Source organism: Alligator mississippiensis, chromosome 1 (assembly GCF_030867095.1).
Source record: "Alligator mississippiensis isolate rAllMis1 chromosome 1, rAllMis1, whole genome shotgun sequence".
NCBI classification, from domain to species: domain Eukaryota; kingdom Metazoa; phylum Chordata; order Crocodylia; family Alligatoridae; genus Alligator; species Alligator mississippiensis.
The window spans coordinates 361857440-361878916 of NC_081824.1; the positions used below are offsets into that span (position 1 = coordinate 361857440).

General features: G+C 42.4%; 1 protein-coding gene across 1 annotated transcript in view; it reads left to right on the top strand.

Moving 5' to 3' along the window:
- Window positions 1–19237: 19237 nt before the first annotated feature.
- Window positions 19238–21477, top strand: part of FGF14 (fibroblast growth factor 14) — a 456042-nt gene continuing 453802 nt past the window's right edge. The window contains exon 1 of the mRNA XM_059721101.1: window positions 19238–19493. Coding sequence (XP_059577084.1) covers window positions 19443–19493 — 51 coding nt within the window. The 5' untranslated portion in view covers window positions 19238–19442. The remainder of the gene's footprint in view (window positions 19494–21477) is intronic.

Here is a 21477-nt window from a genome sequence, read left to right on the forward strand (position 1 = left end):
AATGCTGAGGGACTCTGGTTTAAGTTAAACCAGGAAGGGGTGTGAGAGAGACGTCGCATAAAACGGTTTGACCCAAAACAGTTAAGCCTGATACTACATTCAACCAGGCTATCTCAAACATATTTCAGCCATTTTCAAACCAAGGTCCCAGGAGCAGCTGCAGAGGGATACTCCACAGTGCTTTTCTGCTGCATTTCTGGTTTTGAAGTTTGCAGTTGAGAACAGGCGGGCAGGACATGGTCATAGGCGTTCCAGCTAGGATGTGCTGCTGCTTCAGTGTTGACATGTACCCTGTTCTTCCTGTGACCGTTTTCATCTTTCTGAATACCTCAAGTGTTTCTTTAGCCTTTGCTTGTCTTATGCAGAAATGCAAAATTGGTAAGCCAAAGACCAGGATATATTTACTCTGATTTAGTTGGCTCAGTCCCTGAAGTCAGGGTAGCCAAGACAACATGGGCTTCAGCACAGGCCTTTAAGTACTCCACAGCTCAACTCCATGCTGTTTCAGCTCCACTGGTATAAGTACCTGAATCAGCTCATTTAAAGCTTGCTCAGATATGTCTACATAAGCGATACTCATACATCTGGACAGAAGTGTGGGCATGCCCTGAGTGACTTGTGAAGGGCTAATTTCTCTAGCTAACCTGATCTTCAGTTTGGCTTCAAGGCTTGTCCTGGGAGGTCCCTTTTTAGTATTCTTATGACACATTTAGTCTTATTCCATTCCAGTGCATGGATGGGACTGTACATTCATTAATTTAACTTTTTCTTTACAAAATAGAACTTTAAAAGAGTTATTTGGCACCCATCATGAAACTGGAGCAACAGTCTGGCAGTTCTGATATTTGCTGCTCTGTTCTGCATGTCCTAGATAGGACAATTAGCATTTCAGATTTATTTTTGGTATGGTGGTGATACTGCATCTAGAGGCGAGAACACAAATATTGTGCCACAGTGTCAACATTATTTCCTGTAGGACAAATCTAAGAGGATGGCAGCAGGAGTCCTTTGATGTTGCATGGTGGGGGGTTTGCTGTCAACTGTCAGCTGTCCAAGCATTGCATGCATCGCCAAAGAGCAAACAAGGCCAACAGATGTGTTTGCCAAGCTTTTCACATCCTGATAGCCATATGAGATTTTCATCTTGAGTTACAGTGACATGTCCAAACATTCCTATTTCCCCCCGTTTGCTCATTAAGCCAAGCAAGACAGGTCAAGTGGTCTTATTTTTCTAAATCTCTTCTTTTATAGAGGTGGATTTGCTACTGAAAGCCTTTTCAAGGCAATATTTCAATAACTCAGGACCTTTCGATTTGGAACGCTTAATTATTATCCACAAAAAAGCAGTGACATAATGGCACTAATTCTATAATGTTATTTAAAGTAACTAACAGAATTGCCATTTTCTAAGGTCTAGCCCATTCTGTTGTTTCTCCCCATATACAAGTAGACGTCTTTGCTCTTCTTGGGGTCTAGGGAAAGCCCCTTAGCTACACAGTGATCCCCCTCTGCTCAGTTGCTCTTTCCTGCGAAGGCATGACCACCACCCAATCAGGAGGAAGCTTGCATGCTGGGTAGTTAATTAGATAGTATAAACATGTGGGGAAGGTTGATAATTAAATGTTGAGGTGTATGCATGCAGACAAAAGATAGAGCACACTAAATACATGGGCAAGAACCTAGATAATTAAATGCTGGGACGAGAGCATAGCAGGGGACTCAAGAATAAAATCTTGGGGTGGAGGTGGATATGAGATGCTGGTTTTGAGTAAAAGAACAGAATGAAATACTTCAGTGGGTAGAAGGGCTGAAAATGAAATCAATTCAGTCAGAATACGTTAAGAAGCTGAAAGATGATGAAATGTGGGAGGGAAAAATCAGAACGGATTTGAAAAAGGAGCTAATTAGTTATAGTAGGAGCTGCTGATGCTTCTCCTCTAGAAGGGAAAGACAACCTCCCAACTACCTTTTTTTTCTCTACATTTCTTTCTTTCTCCTTATGCAAAAGAATGAACTTCAGGTTTTGGTTGTGGGAATTTTGATAGGTCTGACCCCCTTGTTTTCCCTCCCTCCCCACAATCCCCCTGCCCACCTGGCAGACTGTCTAGATGGAATCAGGGCAAAGGCCACTCTGCCTCTGAACCTATCCAACTCTTCAGTGGAGCTGTGAAGCCTGACAGTGCTAGCAACTCTTAATATTTTATCCCAAGGCTCCCAATGTTTGATTTTACTGTCCTAACTCCTGGAGTCAAGCAACTATGTGAGCAGTGAATTAACTATGTGACAAACAACTTTGTAAGAGTTAATTTGTAAAAAAAGTTTCTAGACTTCATTACTCACATAAAAACACTTGGAAATGTGAAGCTTAAAGATTAAAAAACTACATGGAAATATAAGGAACTAGACGGAACTTGACAAGCTGACATTTCAGTACACTTCTTTTCTTTAACTCGTGAGATTTCTAAACTAAGTTAACCGTGTGGGGAAGCCTAATTTTTTAACATCTTATTTGGAACTGCATTTTCTGAAACTGTTTTTGGCTACCTCTGAGCTCTGTGGAAAAGATAATACAGCATGGTCCCGTATCCCAGTATCTGGAAAAGATTACTCAGTAACCAGAGGAACCACATGTTTTCCTCTCACCCAACCCAGCAAGAAGTGGGAAGTAAAATTATGGCTCCATTGAATAGGGCTAGGGTTTTTTCCACAGGCCTGTATGTGTGTATATATATATATATCAGTTAGATAGAAAATTATGCCATATCATTTATTTTGGAAAACAATGCTTCATTGATACATTAGGATGTTAAACCAAATGCTCTAATTTGGTATTTCATGTGCTAGGCTGCTTATACTAACCAAGTATCCATCTGCGATATTAGCAGTTTATTTTAACTTAGAACCTTGGTTCATAAGGTTGAATAAAAGGGAAGTAGTTCTACATTTTGAATATGTGTGTTCACCTGTGTGTGCATTCATATTCATACAGATGTGATTTTTTAATTATTTTATGAGTGGCTAATTGTGATTTGCAGAGAAAGCATTTGATCAGCAGGGATCCTGGTTTTCTCTGATTTAAAAAAATCTCCAATTTTCAGATTAAAAAAGGAACCCAAAATCTACATTTTTCTGTGATTAAATTAAAATGAAACACCGTTAATAGATAGATAGCCAAAAACAGTAGATATATATTAGTGGTGTTTCATTTAAACTACAGAAAAATGTGGATTTTGGGTTACTTTTTTTAAACCGAAAATTGGGGATTTTTTCTTCAATCAGAGAAAACCAGGATCCCTGTCAATGATTAGTTACTACCAAGGCATGTGTGAACTAGTTATACTTCACTTAGTGTTTCTTTGTGAGGAGAAAAGAGTAGATTTTCTTTTTTCCTAAGAATAAGTAATAACAAAAGACAATATGATATAAACTAATATCAGCACTCAAAGCAATATACTGTGATGTCATTTAGGATGGAAACCATTTATTTTATTTTATTTTGTGTAATATAGTTCTGATATTACTTGGTTAAAGTTTTTTTTTATATATATTCATGAGTTTTGTTTTCTGACACTTGCAACTGCATCATGAGTAACTATAGGAAAGTATTGTAGGGTCTATGTCAACTTTCTAAAACTATATTTTGTAATATAAACTGTGTTGGGGTTCATTGCTAGCATCAAAACTGAATGATGATGAGTTATACCGCTAGGCAATGTTTTTGGCTGGAGTGCCGAAAAAACCACAATTTCTACCGTGTAAGGTGCCGGAGTCCCAGCATGCCAGAAAAACAAAATTGGGGGGGGGGGAGGGGGTACATGGCAGGACACATTGCATATCAGTATAATTAATAATCATAAATGGTGTTTTTTTAACAGTAAATACCAGATTTTCTAAAAATTCTAAGCCTGGTGACAATAAATACAACTTCCTATGTTACCTTTGTTCTTGTGTAGTCTTTTTTTGTTAAGCATGTTGTGATGAGAGAGAAAGAGAGAGGTAAAAAGAAAAAGAGAAAAGAGAGAAAGATAGAAGAGAGCAAAAAAGAAGAAGAGAGAAAAAGGTAAAGAAAGAAAGAAAGAAGAAAGAGGAAAAGGAAGAGGAAAAGAAGAGAAAGAAAAAGGAGAGACTTTTGACTTTTTAACTACTTTATTTCAGAAAGATCAGGTACATAAAGCAAAAAACCATCAAACCACACCAAAGAAAAACCATTCCAGGACATTCAGAACATCACACTGTGACAAACACCTTCGCAGTAATACGCGTCGTGCCTAACATGCCATATATAAATGCCAACTAATGGACGGCGACTGCCACTCAGCCTCGGAACCAGACTGATTAAAGGGAGTTCACGGTACTACTACCCAGTCTCACTCACCTAGGGCATCTACACGGTCGGAACTTTTAAAGCCGTCTCTTCTCCCAACCTGCTCAAAATAACAATTCCACCCTTCCCTGTCCCATAGTAAACCATTCATGTCTAACATGCCATATATATATATCCCTCGAGAGACGAACAGTTCCACCCTTCCCTGTCCCATAGTACACATGCAAAAACCTTCAACATCTCACCCCGAGAAAATAAACAAAAGCAGCCTGGTGAGGGCCCAGGGCACGGCACAAGCTGGAAGCCACAGTCTGCCACCGCACCTGCCCGGTCGCCCAGACCGGTCAAGACATCAGAGCGCGGATTTGAGACGGCCGTCCTCCACATAGCACAGCACTCCCTCAAGGGCCCAGAGTGCCTCGAAGGCGGGCACCCCCCGCCGGAGCACAGCATGCTCAAACTCCAATGAGGGGCACGCCTGCACTAGGAGGCCAAAGAGCCGCAGGGCATTGTCTGAGCCGGTGCCGGCAAGCCGGTTGCGGCAGCTCTTGAGGACGGCCATCTTGGCCTGGCCCAGCAAAAAGTTAGCCAGGCAGATGGCGCCCTGCTCGGCCGCCCGGTACGGGTAGGAGCATACGTGGGTGGTCTCCGAGAGGCTTCTGCCCAGCGCCCGCAGCGGCGGTTTGAGGGTGGCAAAGAGCGGCCGCAGGTGGGGACAGTCCAGGAAGGCGTGAAAGAGATCCTCCTCCACCCCCCCAGGGCAGAAGGGGCAGGCCGTCAAGGTGGCTGGGTCAAAGTGGGACGCAAACGTGCCAGTGGCTAGGATGCCGTGCAGCAACCACCACTGCAGGTCGCCAGTCTTCTTGGCGGTCGGCGGCTTATACAATGTGTGCCATGCCGGGTGGGCTGGTGGGGAAGCCGGTGGCCCCAGGCGCTGTCGCCACGGTGTATTGGGGCGGCCCACCAACACCTGATCGTGGCGGACGCAAACCACCCAGGCATACAAGCTTCTACGCGATAGAGAAGCGAAGGGACAACCCGTGTCACTATCGGGAGGCATGGGGAGCTGCAACAGCGTGCCTGGCCCACCGGCCAACTCCGCGGCCACAGCTGGGGTGACCGGCAGCAGAGGGAAAGCCTCACTCACGGCATCTGCAGCTCGGGGGATCTGGTGTGCCCGGAGATGTTTGTCCAAGGCGGCTGCCGCCGCCGGCGGGAGGGCGGCGCGGATGTCACGCAGGAGATGACCCATGTTGCAGACGGAGCGCATGCCCAGCCGTGCGGCCAGTGCCTCGGGTAAGAGCCAGGCTGACTGAGCGGGGTCAAGGAGATGGTGCAGGCGGAGGACACGTGCCTGGATGAGGGTGGCTGTAAGCCTGGCAGAGGCCAGGCTCGGCACAGAGCACGACAGGGCAAGAAAAAGGAGAGAAGAAAGGAAAAGAGAAAGAAAAGAGGGAAGGGGAAAAGAAGGAAAAGAAAAGAAGAGGAAAAGAGAGACAAAAGGGGGAGAGAAGGGAGAAAAAGAGAGATGCAAGTGAGAGAATAGAAAAAAAGAAAAAAGGAGAGAAAACAGAAAAGGAGAAGAAGAAAAAGAGAAGGAAAGAAGAGAGAAAGCGAAGAGAGAAAAAAGGAGAAAGAGAAAAAGGGTGCCTCCTTTGCAGCCTGTGTGTTTCCCACTGATACTGGCTGCAGCTCAGGCCTGCAGTGTCTGGAAGAGGGAGGCAGTGACACCACAGCAGCAGCCACCAGGGCTAGGGTACTCACACCTCCCTGGCAATCCCAGAGCGGGGGAAGCCCAGGCCAGGAGCTGGGAGGGAGGGCCCGGCTGGGGCAGGGGCAGCACCAGGGCACCGAGTGCCAGGAAGAAGCAGGCATGGGGGACGCACTGCAGGCAGGCTGGCTGGCCAAGCCAGGCCCTTGGGAAGGCAGCAGCCATAGGAGAGCAGGGGCCAGGCAGGAAGCAGGAGCTGCCCTGGGCCTCCAGAGACTTGAGCCACGGTGGGGATGCCCAGCAGTACCCAAGGTGGGGCCCAGCCTAGCCTGCACAGCTTCCTGAGGATGGTCTGCCTGTAAGGGGATGCTGCCTGGCTGGGAGAGGATGCTAGGCTCAGGGGGCCCCAGCTTTGGGCTTGGCCTCCCTGCATGCCAGGTACACTGCAAGTGGGGCAGAACCACCCCTGGTGCAAGGGCCTGGCTGTGGGACCCAGCTGCAGGAGTCCCCCAGGTCCCGGGAATAGCTGCTGTGGGCAGAACTCGGGACTGAGCCAGCAGGGAGCTTCTGCCACAGTGGCCCCCAATGCACTGGAGTTACATTTTACTGTACAACTACTACGTCTACACTTTGTACAGCTCCTAGAGGTGTGCTTAGTACCTGTTTTATATAAATTCTTCTTAAGAATGCTAGCATTATTTGTAGGCTTTCTGAACACGAGTACATTTTTGGTGTGTTCAGTTTTTATACAGCAGCTTGATGAAATGCTTCAGGATCTCTGTTTTTTTTCCCCCCAAGAATATTTATTTTGATTTTCACATACAGTTCATTAATATTATGGAGAATGAAGCCTTCCTATTGAGTCATGCATTGGAATACAAGTTGTGCTGCATGCTGTATCCAGCTGTTAAAGAGTAGGAATCAGTTTTAAAAGTGCTACTTCAAAATAAGTAGCAAAAATCAGGTTTTTATTTTGCTCTGAGTGGTCCTTGGCATTTTTTTTAAAATCAAGAAGCACACTCACACAAGAGTTGCTGTGGGTATTATCTTTAGCCTTAGACTTCCTACTTTAATCCTAGTCACAGAGTTTCTAGGTAATGATGCAGAAATGTTCATCCTTTCCATCTTAAGTTTGGCTTTGGGGACACTTGTAGAAGATGTTTCTGCAGGAGTTACAGATGTAGTAGTAATTATGAAAGGAACAGTATTAATAGTTTCCCAAGCTTAACATACAAAGAAATAAAGCAAAGCAGTTTTTTTTTTCTATTTTTTGGTGCAGAAAATTGGTGTAAACTTGCTGCAAATTAAAAGAGGTAACAACTTTATTGAATGTGTCTACCCTTGGTTTGATATCAAATTTGAAGTAACCAAGCACTATGTGTTCTGTCTAAGCTCTTTCATAATACCTGTAAAATGTGGCAAGCATGATTTGGGGGTCTTTCTCTTCTTTGGATATCCCAAAGTCCTGGTCACAATGAGGATCTGCAGGCTGTGTCCTTTTTTAGCAACAGGATTTGTCCCTTTGATAGTATTGTTGCAGGACATTGCAAAAACATCTAGTTCCTATCATTATTTACAGCAGTTACTTACATATTTAAGAATGAGCTAGCTTGAACTGTATATAAATAAATACAAATAAGTATCTTGCTAAACTGCCCTCAGAACTGAATTTATTTCTGTACTTTTTTATTTCTATACTATTAATTTCTCTACTTTTCCATTCATAATTACCACTATATCTAGAACTGTTGCAGAAATATCTGCTACAAGTGCTTTCCTTTTCCTTGCGGTAGAATAACCAGGGTCTGGGGCTGTGCCCACAGTTGTGCAATTGTGCTGGTAGCAGGCAGAAGTCACCTGGCTTCTGTGTTACGCCTCTAATGGCTTGCAGATTTTAAATCGTTTTTGAAATATTTCTTAGTTAAACTCACAACATACCTATAACGTTGATAACTATAATGACCACCACAATCTACAAATGGTGAAACTGGAAAACAGTAATGTCAAGCAGTTTATTTGACAAAAACTATGTTGTAGCAAAACCAAGAAGAAAGGTCAGTTCTGCTCGTTTTAGTTTACAAAAATTATCCTGTATAAAACTCCGCAGTGGGCTCTTAAAATAAGAGAGATTAAATTTGTACAAAAATAAATTTGTAAGCTTGATATATGGTAAGAAAATAACTTTACTTGATATTATACAGTAGATTTAGTATATTCAATAAAAAGAGGGGACTTTTATGTGACGTGTAGATCTAACCTTATGTGAGTTTTTGTCTTATTGCTTTGTTTACACCTTATTTGGGCATAAGCAGGGATCCTGGTTTTCTCTATTTAAAAATCACACATTCTCTGATAAAAACGGCAAATTCTCTGATTAAAATCCCAAAATCCATAATTAAAAATGAAATACTGCTATATATGTGTGTGTGTGTGTATACACACACACACACACACACACACACACAAGTATATATATATATAGAGAGAGAGAGAGAGGGAGAGAGAGGTATCAATTGAACACAATGTTTAATTGATATATTTACAATTTTAAAGCAATTTTGAAAGCCTATCAGTGCCTCAATCATTATAATAAAATAAATTCTAGAAACCTATACATTTTGGTATTTGATATTGAGTTTTTATTTATGGAAAATCAGAGCGAGTTTCCCCTGTGCCTTTAGCTCACCGGGATGCAGGTTCAGGTCCCTCACTCCCTACCTACAGCCCCACCACTCCTGCTGGTGCCCCATACTCCTCACCCACAGTCCCCTGGGCACTGCCGGTGCCCCTTGCTCCTTGCCCACTGCTGTCCAGCTGTGGAGAGGAAACCCCCCCCCAAAACTGTGGGATAACGGCTTCATCGTTGCCAGACATTCCATTGCTTTTTAAAATTTAATCTAATTGGGTTTGAAATAGAATGTGAAATTGGCTGGTATATTTGAAAGTGAATAAATTGTGTAGCAGTAGAAGTCCCTTAATATCTGATGAACATTTCCAGTGGTAGTTACTATACACACCCAAGAGGAAGGTATAAGTGGATTTGAGACATTTTATACCCAAAATTATAGCAATAACCAGATTTTCAAAATATGGCCTTTTTTGTGAGGGTACAATCTCAGTACAGTAAAATCTTTGTTATCCGACATTTAAGTAACTGGAAAATCTTTTAACCAGAATTTCCACCCACCTGGCCACGGGGTAGGGGTGGAGGGTTGCGGAGGAAAGCTTGCACATGGTGGCCGCCGCTGCCATCCACCACCATGTGCTATTGCTGCTCCGCATGTGGCTGCTGCCAGGTTATTTCAAATAAATGTAATTTTTACATAACTGGGAACCCCCTTACCCCAGGGATGCCAGAGAACAAAGATTTTACTGTACTTGCAAAAACTAGCCGTAGTGTATGAGCACCAAGGGAAAAAAATCCTGGCTCTGCTAAGTCTATGGCCAAATTTTCATTGATTTCTATTAGGCCTGGACTTGCCCCATCATTCTTTACTTGCATGCTGAAATGTTATGTGAGCATACAGATAAAGGTAGGTGGGTGCTCTTTGCTAAGCTGGCTGCTTAATGTTGTCTTCTTGATGTAGACTAGCTATCAAAAGTTACAGAGTTGCTGATTCACAGACAAATCTTCCTACATTCTTTTTCACCTCAAGATTTCTAGGGTTTCTGATCCTACTAGGTCACTGTGCTCATAGTTTATAGTTTTGCCAACAGCCTGAGGGTTTCAGCCAATTCAAAGCTACCTCTGCAACTGTCAGCTACAGCAGCCTTGCAGACGCTATGCATTATTCTTTGGAGGGATTCTTTCATTCAACAGCAGCTGTGTCATGGTTAAATGGGCATTACATGGATATCTAAGCCAGTTTAGGAGGAGTCACAGTAGCAACCTGAATACTGATGATATCATACTTGATGCTACTGTAGTACCTCAAACCCACTCATAGACCTATCATTTCAGAAAGCCAAGAGTGATGGCATTTTACAGATAGATTGTATGGTTTTAGATTCTGATGTAGCTCTGGTTTGATGGCCCTACACTTAAAACAAGCTACCAGATTGGTTCTGTTTCCAGAAAATCTCACAGGAAAAGTGATCTAAGGCTGCTACTACCAACCTAACCTGCCAGCAGCACCATAAGCACAAACAGCCTGTGGTCATAACTGCAGGAGTTACTAAAGTTGGCAGGTGAGAATTATTAAGGTATTAGTAACTCTCTTGCTATTCTAGCCTATCAGCCTATTAGTCAGGGACCAGGCTAGTCAAAATCCTATCAGCTGGTTTTTGTTACCTGAGTTAGCCTGGTTGCCAGTGGCCTGGTTGCCAATGGACTAATTTCCTGCACCTACTCTAGTTCTCTGCTGGGCATGGCTGCCTGCTTTTAAGCAGTGGCTCTTTTAGTACCCAGCAGGATAATTATTAGGATAGATACTTTCCTGTCTAGCTCTGGGCTCCTGACACTCTCTTCCTTGATCCTGCCTGTTCCTGATTTTCTGTGCCATGTGCCCTTCCTGCCTGCCTGCCTGCCCACCCCTGCTCCCAGACTGTTCTGTGGCTCCTTAGTTCTTTGTGATATCAGACTGCCTTGCCAGTTTCTATCCTCTTGTGCTTCCAGACCCCTGTCTGTTGCGCTCCTGTCTTGTGGCTTAAAGTACACAAGTACAGACAGTCAAAAAGCCCAAGGCTGAATTGATTCAATCATCACAGGTTAGTCTAAGACTGAACTTAGAAGCAAATGAACAGACATTCGCTTTTGATTCCAGAAATGCAGGCACATGTCTGTGGTGGCCTAGGCCAGAAGCCGGGGGGGTGGGATGGGAGGGGAGGGGAGGGGAGGGTGCTAGACCACGCTTCCCTGCTCAGCTGAAGCAGGCAGCTTGGGCCTTAGATAGCCTACTCACTCTGCATCCTTTGCTTTGCGTGGGAGGTGCAAAGCATCCTGGGATGCTGGGAGACTCTGGTTAACTTGAGTCTGAAGGGGATTTGGGACAGAAGTTCAATAAACTGATTTAAACTAAGTAAGTTCAGTCCGATACTACATTCATCCAGGCTTATCTTAAACCATTTTTGGTCATTTTGAAAGTGGTTTATGTGCACTAAACTTCTGTTGTGTTTCAAATTTGAACCAGTTTCTGATCACTTATACCAGGTTATGTGCAAATTCTGCCCCTAGCCAAATAGGCAGTTGCCAATGTCCTGTACAGCTGTAGCTGCCTGCTTGACACCTGGCTTGTGACACGCCTGGAGTCCTGCCCCCTGTTCCTGACTGTCTGTTAACCACCCCCTACTTAACCTGTGGTTCTATCCAGGGTGACTGCCTATGTCCAGTCCTTTATAGACCTGGGCCTCCTGATCTTCTGACTCCCACCCAGCTCTAGTCTGGCCCCTTGATTCCACAGCTTTTCCTATTCCTGATCCTCTGGGCTACAACACCTTAGGCTCAAACCCCAACTGCCTATGTCCTGGTTGTGCCCCTGACAGCTTATGGTCAAGCACTATAAATTGAAAAAGCCCAAGTCCTGAAATAAAATTCCGTCTTCTTGTCCCCCACCATATGCCTCTTCTGCATTGTGCCTCTTAGGAGGTACAGTGCACAGTTAAATATACGCTGTTCTTTTTCTGAATATATAAACTGGATAACAGAATATGCTTGTAACCAAATATTGAAAAGATGAGTCTGTTACTTTGACATAGCCTGATTCAACCTGCTGTGATGCTATTCAAGCTCTGAGTGCTTCGGTTTTCACAAGCAGAGGATGGACTCTGTCAATACTTGCATTAGAGTCTATCAAAAAAACTGGCAATTTATTGCAGGAAGCAACAATAGTAACCAGGGATCTTGTTTTTCTCTGATTTAAAAAAATCCCCAATTTTCAGTTAAAAAAAAATAGTAACCCCAAATCCACATTTTCCGTGATTAAAATGAAACATTACTATCTATAGCTATATCAATAAGATATATATATAGTAGGGTTGTGGAAAGCTTCAGGTGCTGATTCGATTCGAAGGAGATTTGGCTCGATTCAGCAGCTGAATCTCCAAAACCGAATCGAATCAGGAGACCAATAAAAAGGTCAAAGCTCTCCAAATTGATTTGGAAAAGATTCAGAGAGCTTTAGAAATTTGGGCTGTCCCTGCTCGCCGCCACACAGAGCTGGACCCAAACTCCGTACTGGTAAGTAGGGGGTGGAGGTGGGGGTGAGGTGGAGGAGGGGAGAGGGGACCAGGGGGACCCTGTCAAGCCCCATCCCCTGCCTGTTCCCCCAGACCCCTTGAGTGCCCCCCAACCCCTGCCCGCTCTCCCCATCAATGGCTGCTCTGCCCAGCCCCAGATTCCAGCTCTTAAAAAAAAAAGCCCCCATTCACTGGCTACTGCCAGGTGGGGGGTGGCAATCCCCACTGCCCCCCCACAGCCCCATGCCACATGGGGGGCTCTTCTATAGGCCCCCAGCCCATTCTCCAGCCCCCCCATGGCTGCCCTGCCTGCCCCAGCTCCCAGTTCTTTAAAAAAACCCAACAAAACCCCACACTCACCTCAGTGCTTTTGAGGGCTTGTGCTAGAGCCCACCATGCAGTACAGGGCAGTGGGGATTGCACCCCCTCCCTGGCAGGAGCCTGCAAGTGTCAGACTTCTTTTTTTTTTTTTTCTAAGAACTGGGACCTGGGGCCAGGCAGGGCAGCCGGGGGGAGGGGGGTGGGGTTGGGAGAGCAGGCAGAGGTCAGGCAGCTCATGGCAGAGCCCCCCACGCAGCATGGGGCAGTAGGGACCTCCCCCTCCCTCCCCTGCTGGCAGCAACCAGTGAGTTTGGGGTTGTTGGTTTTTTTTGTGCTTTTTTTAAAGAGCCAGAAGCTAGGGCCAGGCAGGGCACCCATTGACAGGGCTGCGAGAGCTGGTGGGGGATGGGGCCTGTCCGATTTGGAGCTTTGGCTGATTCAGCAGCGGCCGAATCTCCGAATCAGATTCAGCTGAATCAATTCAGTACAGTGATTTGAATCACCAAATTAAATCACTGTCCCCCAAATCGGCCGAATCTGAAGCAAATACTAGCCACTTCACACAGGCCTCATACACAGAAATGTTTCATGGTAATGTTATAAACAGTACTTATATATATATAGAAGTGTGTAGAGGTATATATATGTGTGTGTGTGTGTATAGTACTGTTCATAACATTACTATGAAACATTACTATATGTGAGGCCTGTGTGAAGATCTAGATATATATAGTAATGTTTCATTATTATATATATATAGTAACATTAGTATATATATATGTATCTATATGAAATATTACTAGATAGATAGATAGATAGGTAGATATTGTAATGGGTTTTTTTAATCATGGAAAAATGTGGATCTAAGGCTACTTTTTTAAAGCAAAGGTTGGGGATTTTTTAAATCGGAGAAAACCAGGATCCCTGCTAGTAATGAAGGGTGTCTATACATGTGCTCTGGTGTGAAGGCAGGGGCTCCTGGACAACTGTTCTAATTAAAATGGCCAGTGTCCCATGTATTCAGTAATCCATGTTTCAAAATGGCCACAGGGGCACTTCAAAGTTCATTCAATGACTTTTAGTTAAGTCACCCTTGCAGGCATTTTAAAATGTGAGATGGTTAATACATGTGATACAGTGGCACTTTCTAATTAGAACACTCCAGCAGACACAATTAATTGAGTCTGCTCTTACGTGTTCAATTAGAATGTGTTGGAGCATGTGTATAGGCACCTTTAGTAGGAGGTGGTGCTTCAGGACGTGGTGTTGCTATGGTACCAGGTTTGGATTGGTATAACAGAAACATGATTTTTGGCTTAATCCTTATTTAGCATTCTAGCTAAATTCTGACTTGAATAATTTGTGTTCTAATACCTGTATATATTTAAATTGAAATTCAACAGTTTTAGTAACTCTTAGTATTTAAATTCTCCCAACTTTTGCAGTAGATATGATATTCTTCACTGTCATAGATTGCTAAAGAGATTACCTTGTGCTGTTGTAATTTCTGCGTGTAGGGGGTCTCGGCTGTACATTCATAAGTTGAATATCTGTTCAAATTTGCACAAGTACTTTGGAGTCTTCATAAACAGATGAACAATCTCCATCTCTGCTTATTTGAATGTGGCCACCTCCAGTATCATCACAGCTAAGCAGCAGGTCCAGGAAGAGGGCCAGTGGCTATGAGTGTAACACATATATGGCTCCTGCTGAGAGAGTGACATAACATTTGAAAAGCAGCATGATCAGCAGATGAATTGTATTGGATTTCTTCTACTTGGAATGTTCAGTGGCAATTTCCTTAGCACCTGCAAATGGACATTTAAACTTTAGCAGTGCCAAAGAGCTACATTTAGAACATGCGTTAATATATCCTGCTAAGAATTTGTTGGAGAAGTCATTTATGGAGAGAAAGACCAAAAGGTATTTTTTTGTTTTGTTTGTTTCTTCACTTCAAATCTGTATCTGAAAGAGTATTTTACTCCACGTAAGATTTTGGTATTTCCAATATGTATTAGTTTTATACATGTATAATATTCTACTTTGTTCTCAATGTAAGTTCCTAACTCATAACTGTAATATCTGAGCACTTAACATGGCAGCATTCCTTGTAGGATTTGTGTACTAGGTAAAGAAAAAAGCCACTCTAATTGTCCCCACAAGACTGTGATTAGGGAAGGCAGGAAAGCCAGGAAAGGATCAGCTCAGAGGAATTGGGGGCGGGAAGTTGTACAGAAAAACAGATGATCACTATATAGAATAAATGGTGGGGAAGATAATTATGTATATTTTTTAAGGTAAAAAATACAGAAGTGACATGCAGGGGCTCCTATAAGCAATTAGAGGCTCTAGTGCCATTACCAAAGTCATCTTAAATGGGGAAGAAAAAAGGAGAATGGAAGCAGCATCTGCTGTGAGAAAAAGCAATATAAGGGTATATACAAGCACTACATTTAGGTTACCGTAGCCAAGCTTAGGACAATCTAAATGCCTGGGTGTACAAATATTTGCAGCACAGCACAGTTTGCTTAGGTTGCCCTAAACATGGTGTGCCCGATCTAAAGTTAGTTTATGCCTGATGAGACCTAACTTTAGATCATCGTGAGTTGAACTGACTTAATGAATTGTTTTCGTGTATTCCCAGCACATCCCTGGGACTGGGAAAGCCTAGCCACAGACTCTCCACAGCCTCTGGGCAAACACTTGCACATGGCAATCCCAATTCTATTCAGGTTTAGGTGGCTTAAACTAAGCCACTTAAGACTTATGTGGTTACAGATGGTGCTGATTTTTTTTGGAAGCTGGCAAGACCTCCAGAGAAGAGAAGGGAGCACATGTTAGGGATATAGGTAAGAGTACCTAAAATATTTCATTCAGAGATGGACTCTGACTGGGGATGCTGGTTGGCTTTGAGGAAAATGCATAGCTTTTCACTGTTCTAGGGGAGTGTCATAGGAATGTGTTGGGTCTACATTACACTTCTTACAATCTACAATGGTAGGCTAGAGTGCATATAGGGCATTGTATAGAGAGGCCAAACTCCTCCAGAAGTGTATTGCTGACAGCAGTTTCTGATAGCCACCAGAAGAGTGAGCAAAGCCTGGTTTGCCCTACAACCCCTCTTAAATTATCCCATTGTTCCTGAAGAGTCACTGAAATTGTATCTACACTTGCAATATCTTATTTACTTCAGAAAGCTCCTTTTTCCTTTCATTCTAATAAAGGTGTGTGTATAAAAGAAAAATAGTAACAACTAAAAGTCTGTATTTACAGATGCTGAGACCAAAATATGAAATGCTTTAAACTAATCAGTCACTTCTCTACATATTCCTTCAACTTTTCACAGACTTGTATGTCAAACCCTTGACTATAATATTTCCCCTTCTAAAAGTTTTCCTTATTTGTCCTGGCAAAGAGATAGCACATTTACCATGTTTAATGAGGATATATGAAAATAAAAATCTATACAGGCATTTGCAGCCTTTTTCATATTCACTTAGACTAAAGACTTGCAACAGTGCTTAAATTTATAGACCGAGTAATTTAATTGGAGTCATTGGGACTATAGACTGTTTATAATCAAGCAGGTGCATACATCTTCAAAATCTGGACCTTAGAAAAGATTTCTATAGTTATTAGTGAATCAAAGTTACATATATTTGGCTTGTTAGGTATTGATGCTTTAACATTCTATCGTGTTATTTTACTGTCTTTTTTTTCTTTCTTTCTAGTCTAATTTGCTTAACAAATTGTTTTGTTTTGATATATTCTGTCACTTTTCTCATGCAAAGAAAATCAGGAAAAAAATCCAAATGATTTACCAAATGGAACTGTCAGTAATGCAACCTTGTAGGAAGTGGAGGACAAAGCAGGGAGTGTTTTTTTTAATGAAGCCTAATTACTTGTACATCTAAATACTCTCTTCATGTGCAGGTATTTTAATTGAGAATGAGGTATATTGCACATGCAGTTTTGGCTTAAGCAGATTGCAAAGCCTGTCTATCTGTTCCTTTATCCCATTTCTAGTTCAGTTTACTTCTAATTAGGTGTCATGAGAGAGGGCCTGCAATTGCCCATTTCACAAGGTTTTTGTCAGGCTAAATTTATATTGGGCAATTGCTTTCAAAGCTTTGGACAAAATCTACCATAGAACTGAATGTGGTGATTTTTATTTGATAGTTTGATATGAAAGAGACAGGTTACTTGCTACAACTACTGAAATACTCATTTATACACCTGGAAATGTTTGGGCTGCAACAGTTACCTGTATTGCAGTTAATTACTTTAAATTATTTGGGGGGCTGTTCTTTCATTATATATACATTTTAATTTAAATGTATGTTATAGACCTATGTAAACAAATAAATAAAACATTAAAAGCCCCTTAAAGCCCTCTTGGTGAACGCATTTCTTCATGATTTAAAGGTTTTTTATCTTCAAGAAGGTTGCAATAAAACTCATATCATGCACCTCATACTGTTTAGCTCACACATGCTCAGTAAAACAGGAAAATATTCTTCAGATGCTATCATTTTGGTCATTACATAATTGCATATTCTATGCAATAAAAAAATTAAGAAAATCACCCACAGCAGTGATTTCACGCCTGTGTATTTATTTTTCACCAAACAAATTTACTGGATTCTTACAAAGTGCATTGTTTTGTTTGGTATTATTTTCTAATCAAAAGAGAGGGCTCTTGGAACTTGTATGTAAAGTAAAAGCTATATTTTCCTGATATATTTTAATGTGAGGAGTTCTTTCTAAGCCAACTGAAATTCAGAGATATATTGTAGTAGGCAATAAATTCAGTTTTCTTACGGCATCATCAGGGTCATGAATTTGTTGCAGTATAGCCAAGTCCATTAAGATATTTTGATTGCTGCAAAAAGACATGCAGTGCCACTAGATCCCTTTAAATAGTATATCCAGAAGGCTAAAACCACAACACAGAATGCAGTACATGTCAAATTAATAAATATACGTACGCATACCTGTCTGGTCATGCAGCCAAGAAGAACTAACATCAACCTGATTAGTTTGAGGTATTTTTTCTGAGCTGTGAACCACACATTTCTAAACTGCTTTCTTCTCCTTTGATGTCGCTGTAGCATGTTAAGTAGTTTGAATTTTTCTCAAACAATATACCTTGTTCTAAAGCATTGATAGTAACTCAGTATACTCCTTCCCATAGGAGGGTATAGAGAGAAACTTATCTTCACAGATCCAGGTGCTGGATTTGGAGGTACAGGAGTGACTCATACTTTCTATGACGTTTTAGTAGTCTTGACCTGTCCCCACAGAAGCCCAGCTACATGGATTCTGCCAGTTTGTAGGAACCTGACTTAGGTTGCCATAAAAAACTGCTTTTTGCAAGTGTTCGGCTGATGGGAAGCAAGGAGTCTTGTTTTTGGGGGTGGGAAAGCCCTGTCAACTAAAAATTAGGCTTGTGAGAATAGGGAAGTATTCGATTCAGATTCGGCTGATTCAAAGGACAGTGATTCGATTCGATTCAATTCGATTCGATTCAGAGTTTCAGACCACTGTCCTGAATCGATTTGGCTGAATCAGCTTAGGAAGATTCAGCACTGATTTGGAGAGATTCTGAGATTTGGATTGGCCAAGGGTCCCCCAGCATGCTCTGCAGCCCTGGGCAGGGCTATGCTCTCTGCTCCAGAAGAGCAGGGCTGATCCCACCCATCTTCTCCCAGCTGGAGCAGGGATGAGAGAATGGCCTGATGCCTGCCCCCCCCTCCCCCCGAGGCAAAGGGGACAGGGAAGAGGTTTATTCCCCCCCACCCCCAGCACAGACAGGCCAGGCATTTCTTCACTTGCTGCTCCAGTGGTGAGGGCATGGCCAGCTCTAGCAGTAGCCTCAAGTGAACTGGCTAGGGATGGGGTTTAATTCCTCCATCCTTATCCCAAATGCACAGACTTGAGCTCTGGCACACTCCTCTCATTGCTGCAGGGGTGGGGGCTTGGCCAGAGGCCAGCTGGCATAGCCCCCTAAGGGGACAGAGAGGGTGTTTATTCCACCCTCCACCACCAGGGGACCACAGCTATGGTCTGCCCACCCTGACTTCCAATCCCTTCCTGCATGGGGCAAGCAGTGGGATAAGCTCCTTCCCTGCCCCCTCTGCCAGAAGCTAGATGGAGGGGGGAAATAACCCCATCCCTGTCCCCTTGCCTAAGGCTTCTGGCCTGAGCCACTGCAGGCATATGCTTGCATTTCTTGAGTGAAAAGGGAATGTCTGTACACTTGCAAATCAGTTTAACCTTTGCAGGTTAGACTAAGATTGAATTAATTCAGGCTCCAGATCTTTGAGTGTCTGTCCTTAGCCCTAATCTGACTCTTCCTATGAGAGTTGCCATCTCTTTTTTAATAATAGACTGTAGAGACCTGCTGAGTCCTTAATGAATGAGGAGGGTTTGATAGTTAATGCTCTTGCCAATTTGTTCCTTGTTTACTATTAACAAAATCAGTGTGGAAACTTGACTGTAACACAAGCAGTAGAAAAATGCTGACCTTTGTTTGTGCTTGTAGTTAGATGTCTAGCTATGATGAAGCGGTTGGCAAGGGGAGGGTAAAAGCCATTTATCTCCTGATTCCAGAGGGAGCTACAGATATCCTCATTGCATTGGCAGCTGGCTGTGAATCAATAAGAATAAGTACAGCTGGTGCTGATTACCTCCACAGAAAAGAGAAGTCTTTTTAGTTGGTCTCTTTGCTATCAACTGGCCCCTAATACATGGAGTGTATTTTAGCCAAGAAATTGGGTTTAGAATGTATCAAAAATAGTTGTTTTCTGGGTGCATTTCAAGAGGTGGTTTGACCATAGTTTTGGTTTAGAAACTGTCCCTTTGACACCAATTTAGGATTGAAAGACCCCACAGAAAAATATTTCCTTCCTTATGGAAAAGAATCTGATGGAGGAAGCTATGGGTGTCCTGAAATTCCACCTGGTAGGTGTCTTATTTTATTTTGCATCTGGATTCTGACCTGGAATTGTGGATGCTTATTTACCTTTATTTGTTAGATGTGGGAAGAGGCTCTGCAAATTGTTTCCTATTGTACATTTGTCTTTTTTTTTTAAATACCTGTTTTCAGATATTATTGCTGTAAAAAGTTCCATCATTAACTGTTAAGATATTGAAAAACAGAGTAAAACAGCACTTGCTCTTAAATAGCTCTTCTTCTTGTTTGTTCCAAACTGTTTTGCAAAGCCTTTAGCACAGGAGGAAGTCCCAAGCCTCTAAGGAGGGTAATCTACCACAGTTGTAATTAGCAGTAAGTAGGTCTGTTCTTTATTCCAAGTTAGTCATCCTTGGGAGATCCTGGGCTTTTAGAGAAAAGGAGGGAGTGAGGAGGTGGAAGAAGAATCTTGACTAGACCTGGTACTGAAGAATTAGTGTTCTTCAATAATATGTCAAAACATGCTAAATGAAGAGAGCAGTGACATCATATTTTTGCCATAGAGATGATGTTGTGTAGCTCTGCTTTATTAGGTTTGGAAATACAATGTGGCTATTTTTAGCTGCAATACATTCTTTTTCTTTAAAAAGGTAATGATACTGATTTTTAACTTACTGTGTCTGGTTTATATCACAATGGACTATTGTTCATATCAGATTTTGGTAGTGTTTGGTATTGCCTTAAGATACTCTTTCAGAGTGTTTTCAGGTCTTTTTACTTACTGGAGAGGTTAGCAGCTTTTATAAAGGTATAATAGCACTTCAGAAATTCTGTGTTCTTAGATTCCAACTTTAAGCTCTAAGCTTCTTTGTAGAAAGTTCGAAATAAAAAGAAACCCTAACCAGGGAAATATCAGGTTTCATCTAATCAATCCTAAAACTGCTCATCACCCAAAGAACAAGTTTTGTCCAAGACGTTACAGAATTTCTTTGAAAACTTAAAAACATAGGCCACCTTCCCAGCAACATCGTCCTAGCCACCATGGATGTTACTAGCTTATACCAACATGCCACACCAGGATGGCATCCAAACCTGCCTTATATACCTACAAGAGCAAGATGACAACACAGAGTACAGATCCAAGGATATTACTGACCTTATACTTCATCTTGACATGAAACAATTTCAGTTTTAATAACCAGCACTTCCTCCAGACCATGGGCACAGCTATGGGCACCAGTATGCAAATCTTTTTATGAGCCACCTAGAGTAAGAATTCCTCAAGGACTGCATCATCAAACCCTTGCTATACTTAAGATATATCAATGACATCTTCATTGGACTGAAAACCCGCAATCTCTGATTGAGTTCCATCAGAAATTCAGCACTCATCACCCCTCCATCTGAATATCTCTTGAATAGTCAAGACCACATTATACAAGAAACCCACAGACCAGCATACGTATCTGCACAGAACCAGTAATCCTCATAAACACACCAAGAAAGCTGTGATATACAGCCAAGCCCTTAGATACCACCGAACAGAACACCCAGGATTGCCAACTCAATCTCAAAAAGGCTTTCACTCAACAAGGACACTCCTCCAAAGAGATTGCACATTTGAAAGAGCTACCGAGATGAGTGTAATGAATTGCTGCAGTACAGAGGGAAAAACCCACACACACCACTGGTTATGACATATCAACCCTCCTTTGAACCTGTATGGAAAATCCTCAAACAATTGCAACCCATACTAGAAGGAGACCCAATTTTTAAAGAGATCTTTCCAAAACCACCCGTCCTAGCCTTCAAACAAGCACCGACCTTCGCTAACCTCATCAACGGAAACAAACTTCCTACGGCCCAGAACACACCTAAATGGTTCCAGACCATGCCATGACAAGTTGTATAAAACCTGCCAACCTATCTTCACCACCACCACAATTATTACACCCCACAACAAAACCATCAGCATTTCTGCATCTTACAGCTGCACCTCTAGAAATGTAATATATCTCATCCAGTGCACCAAAT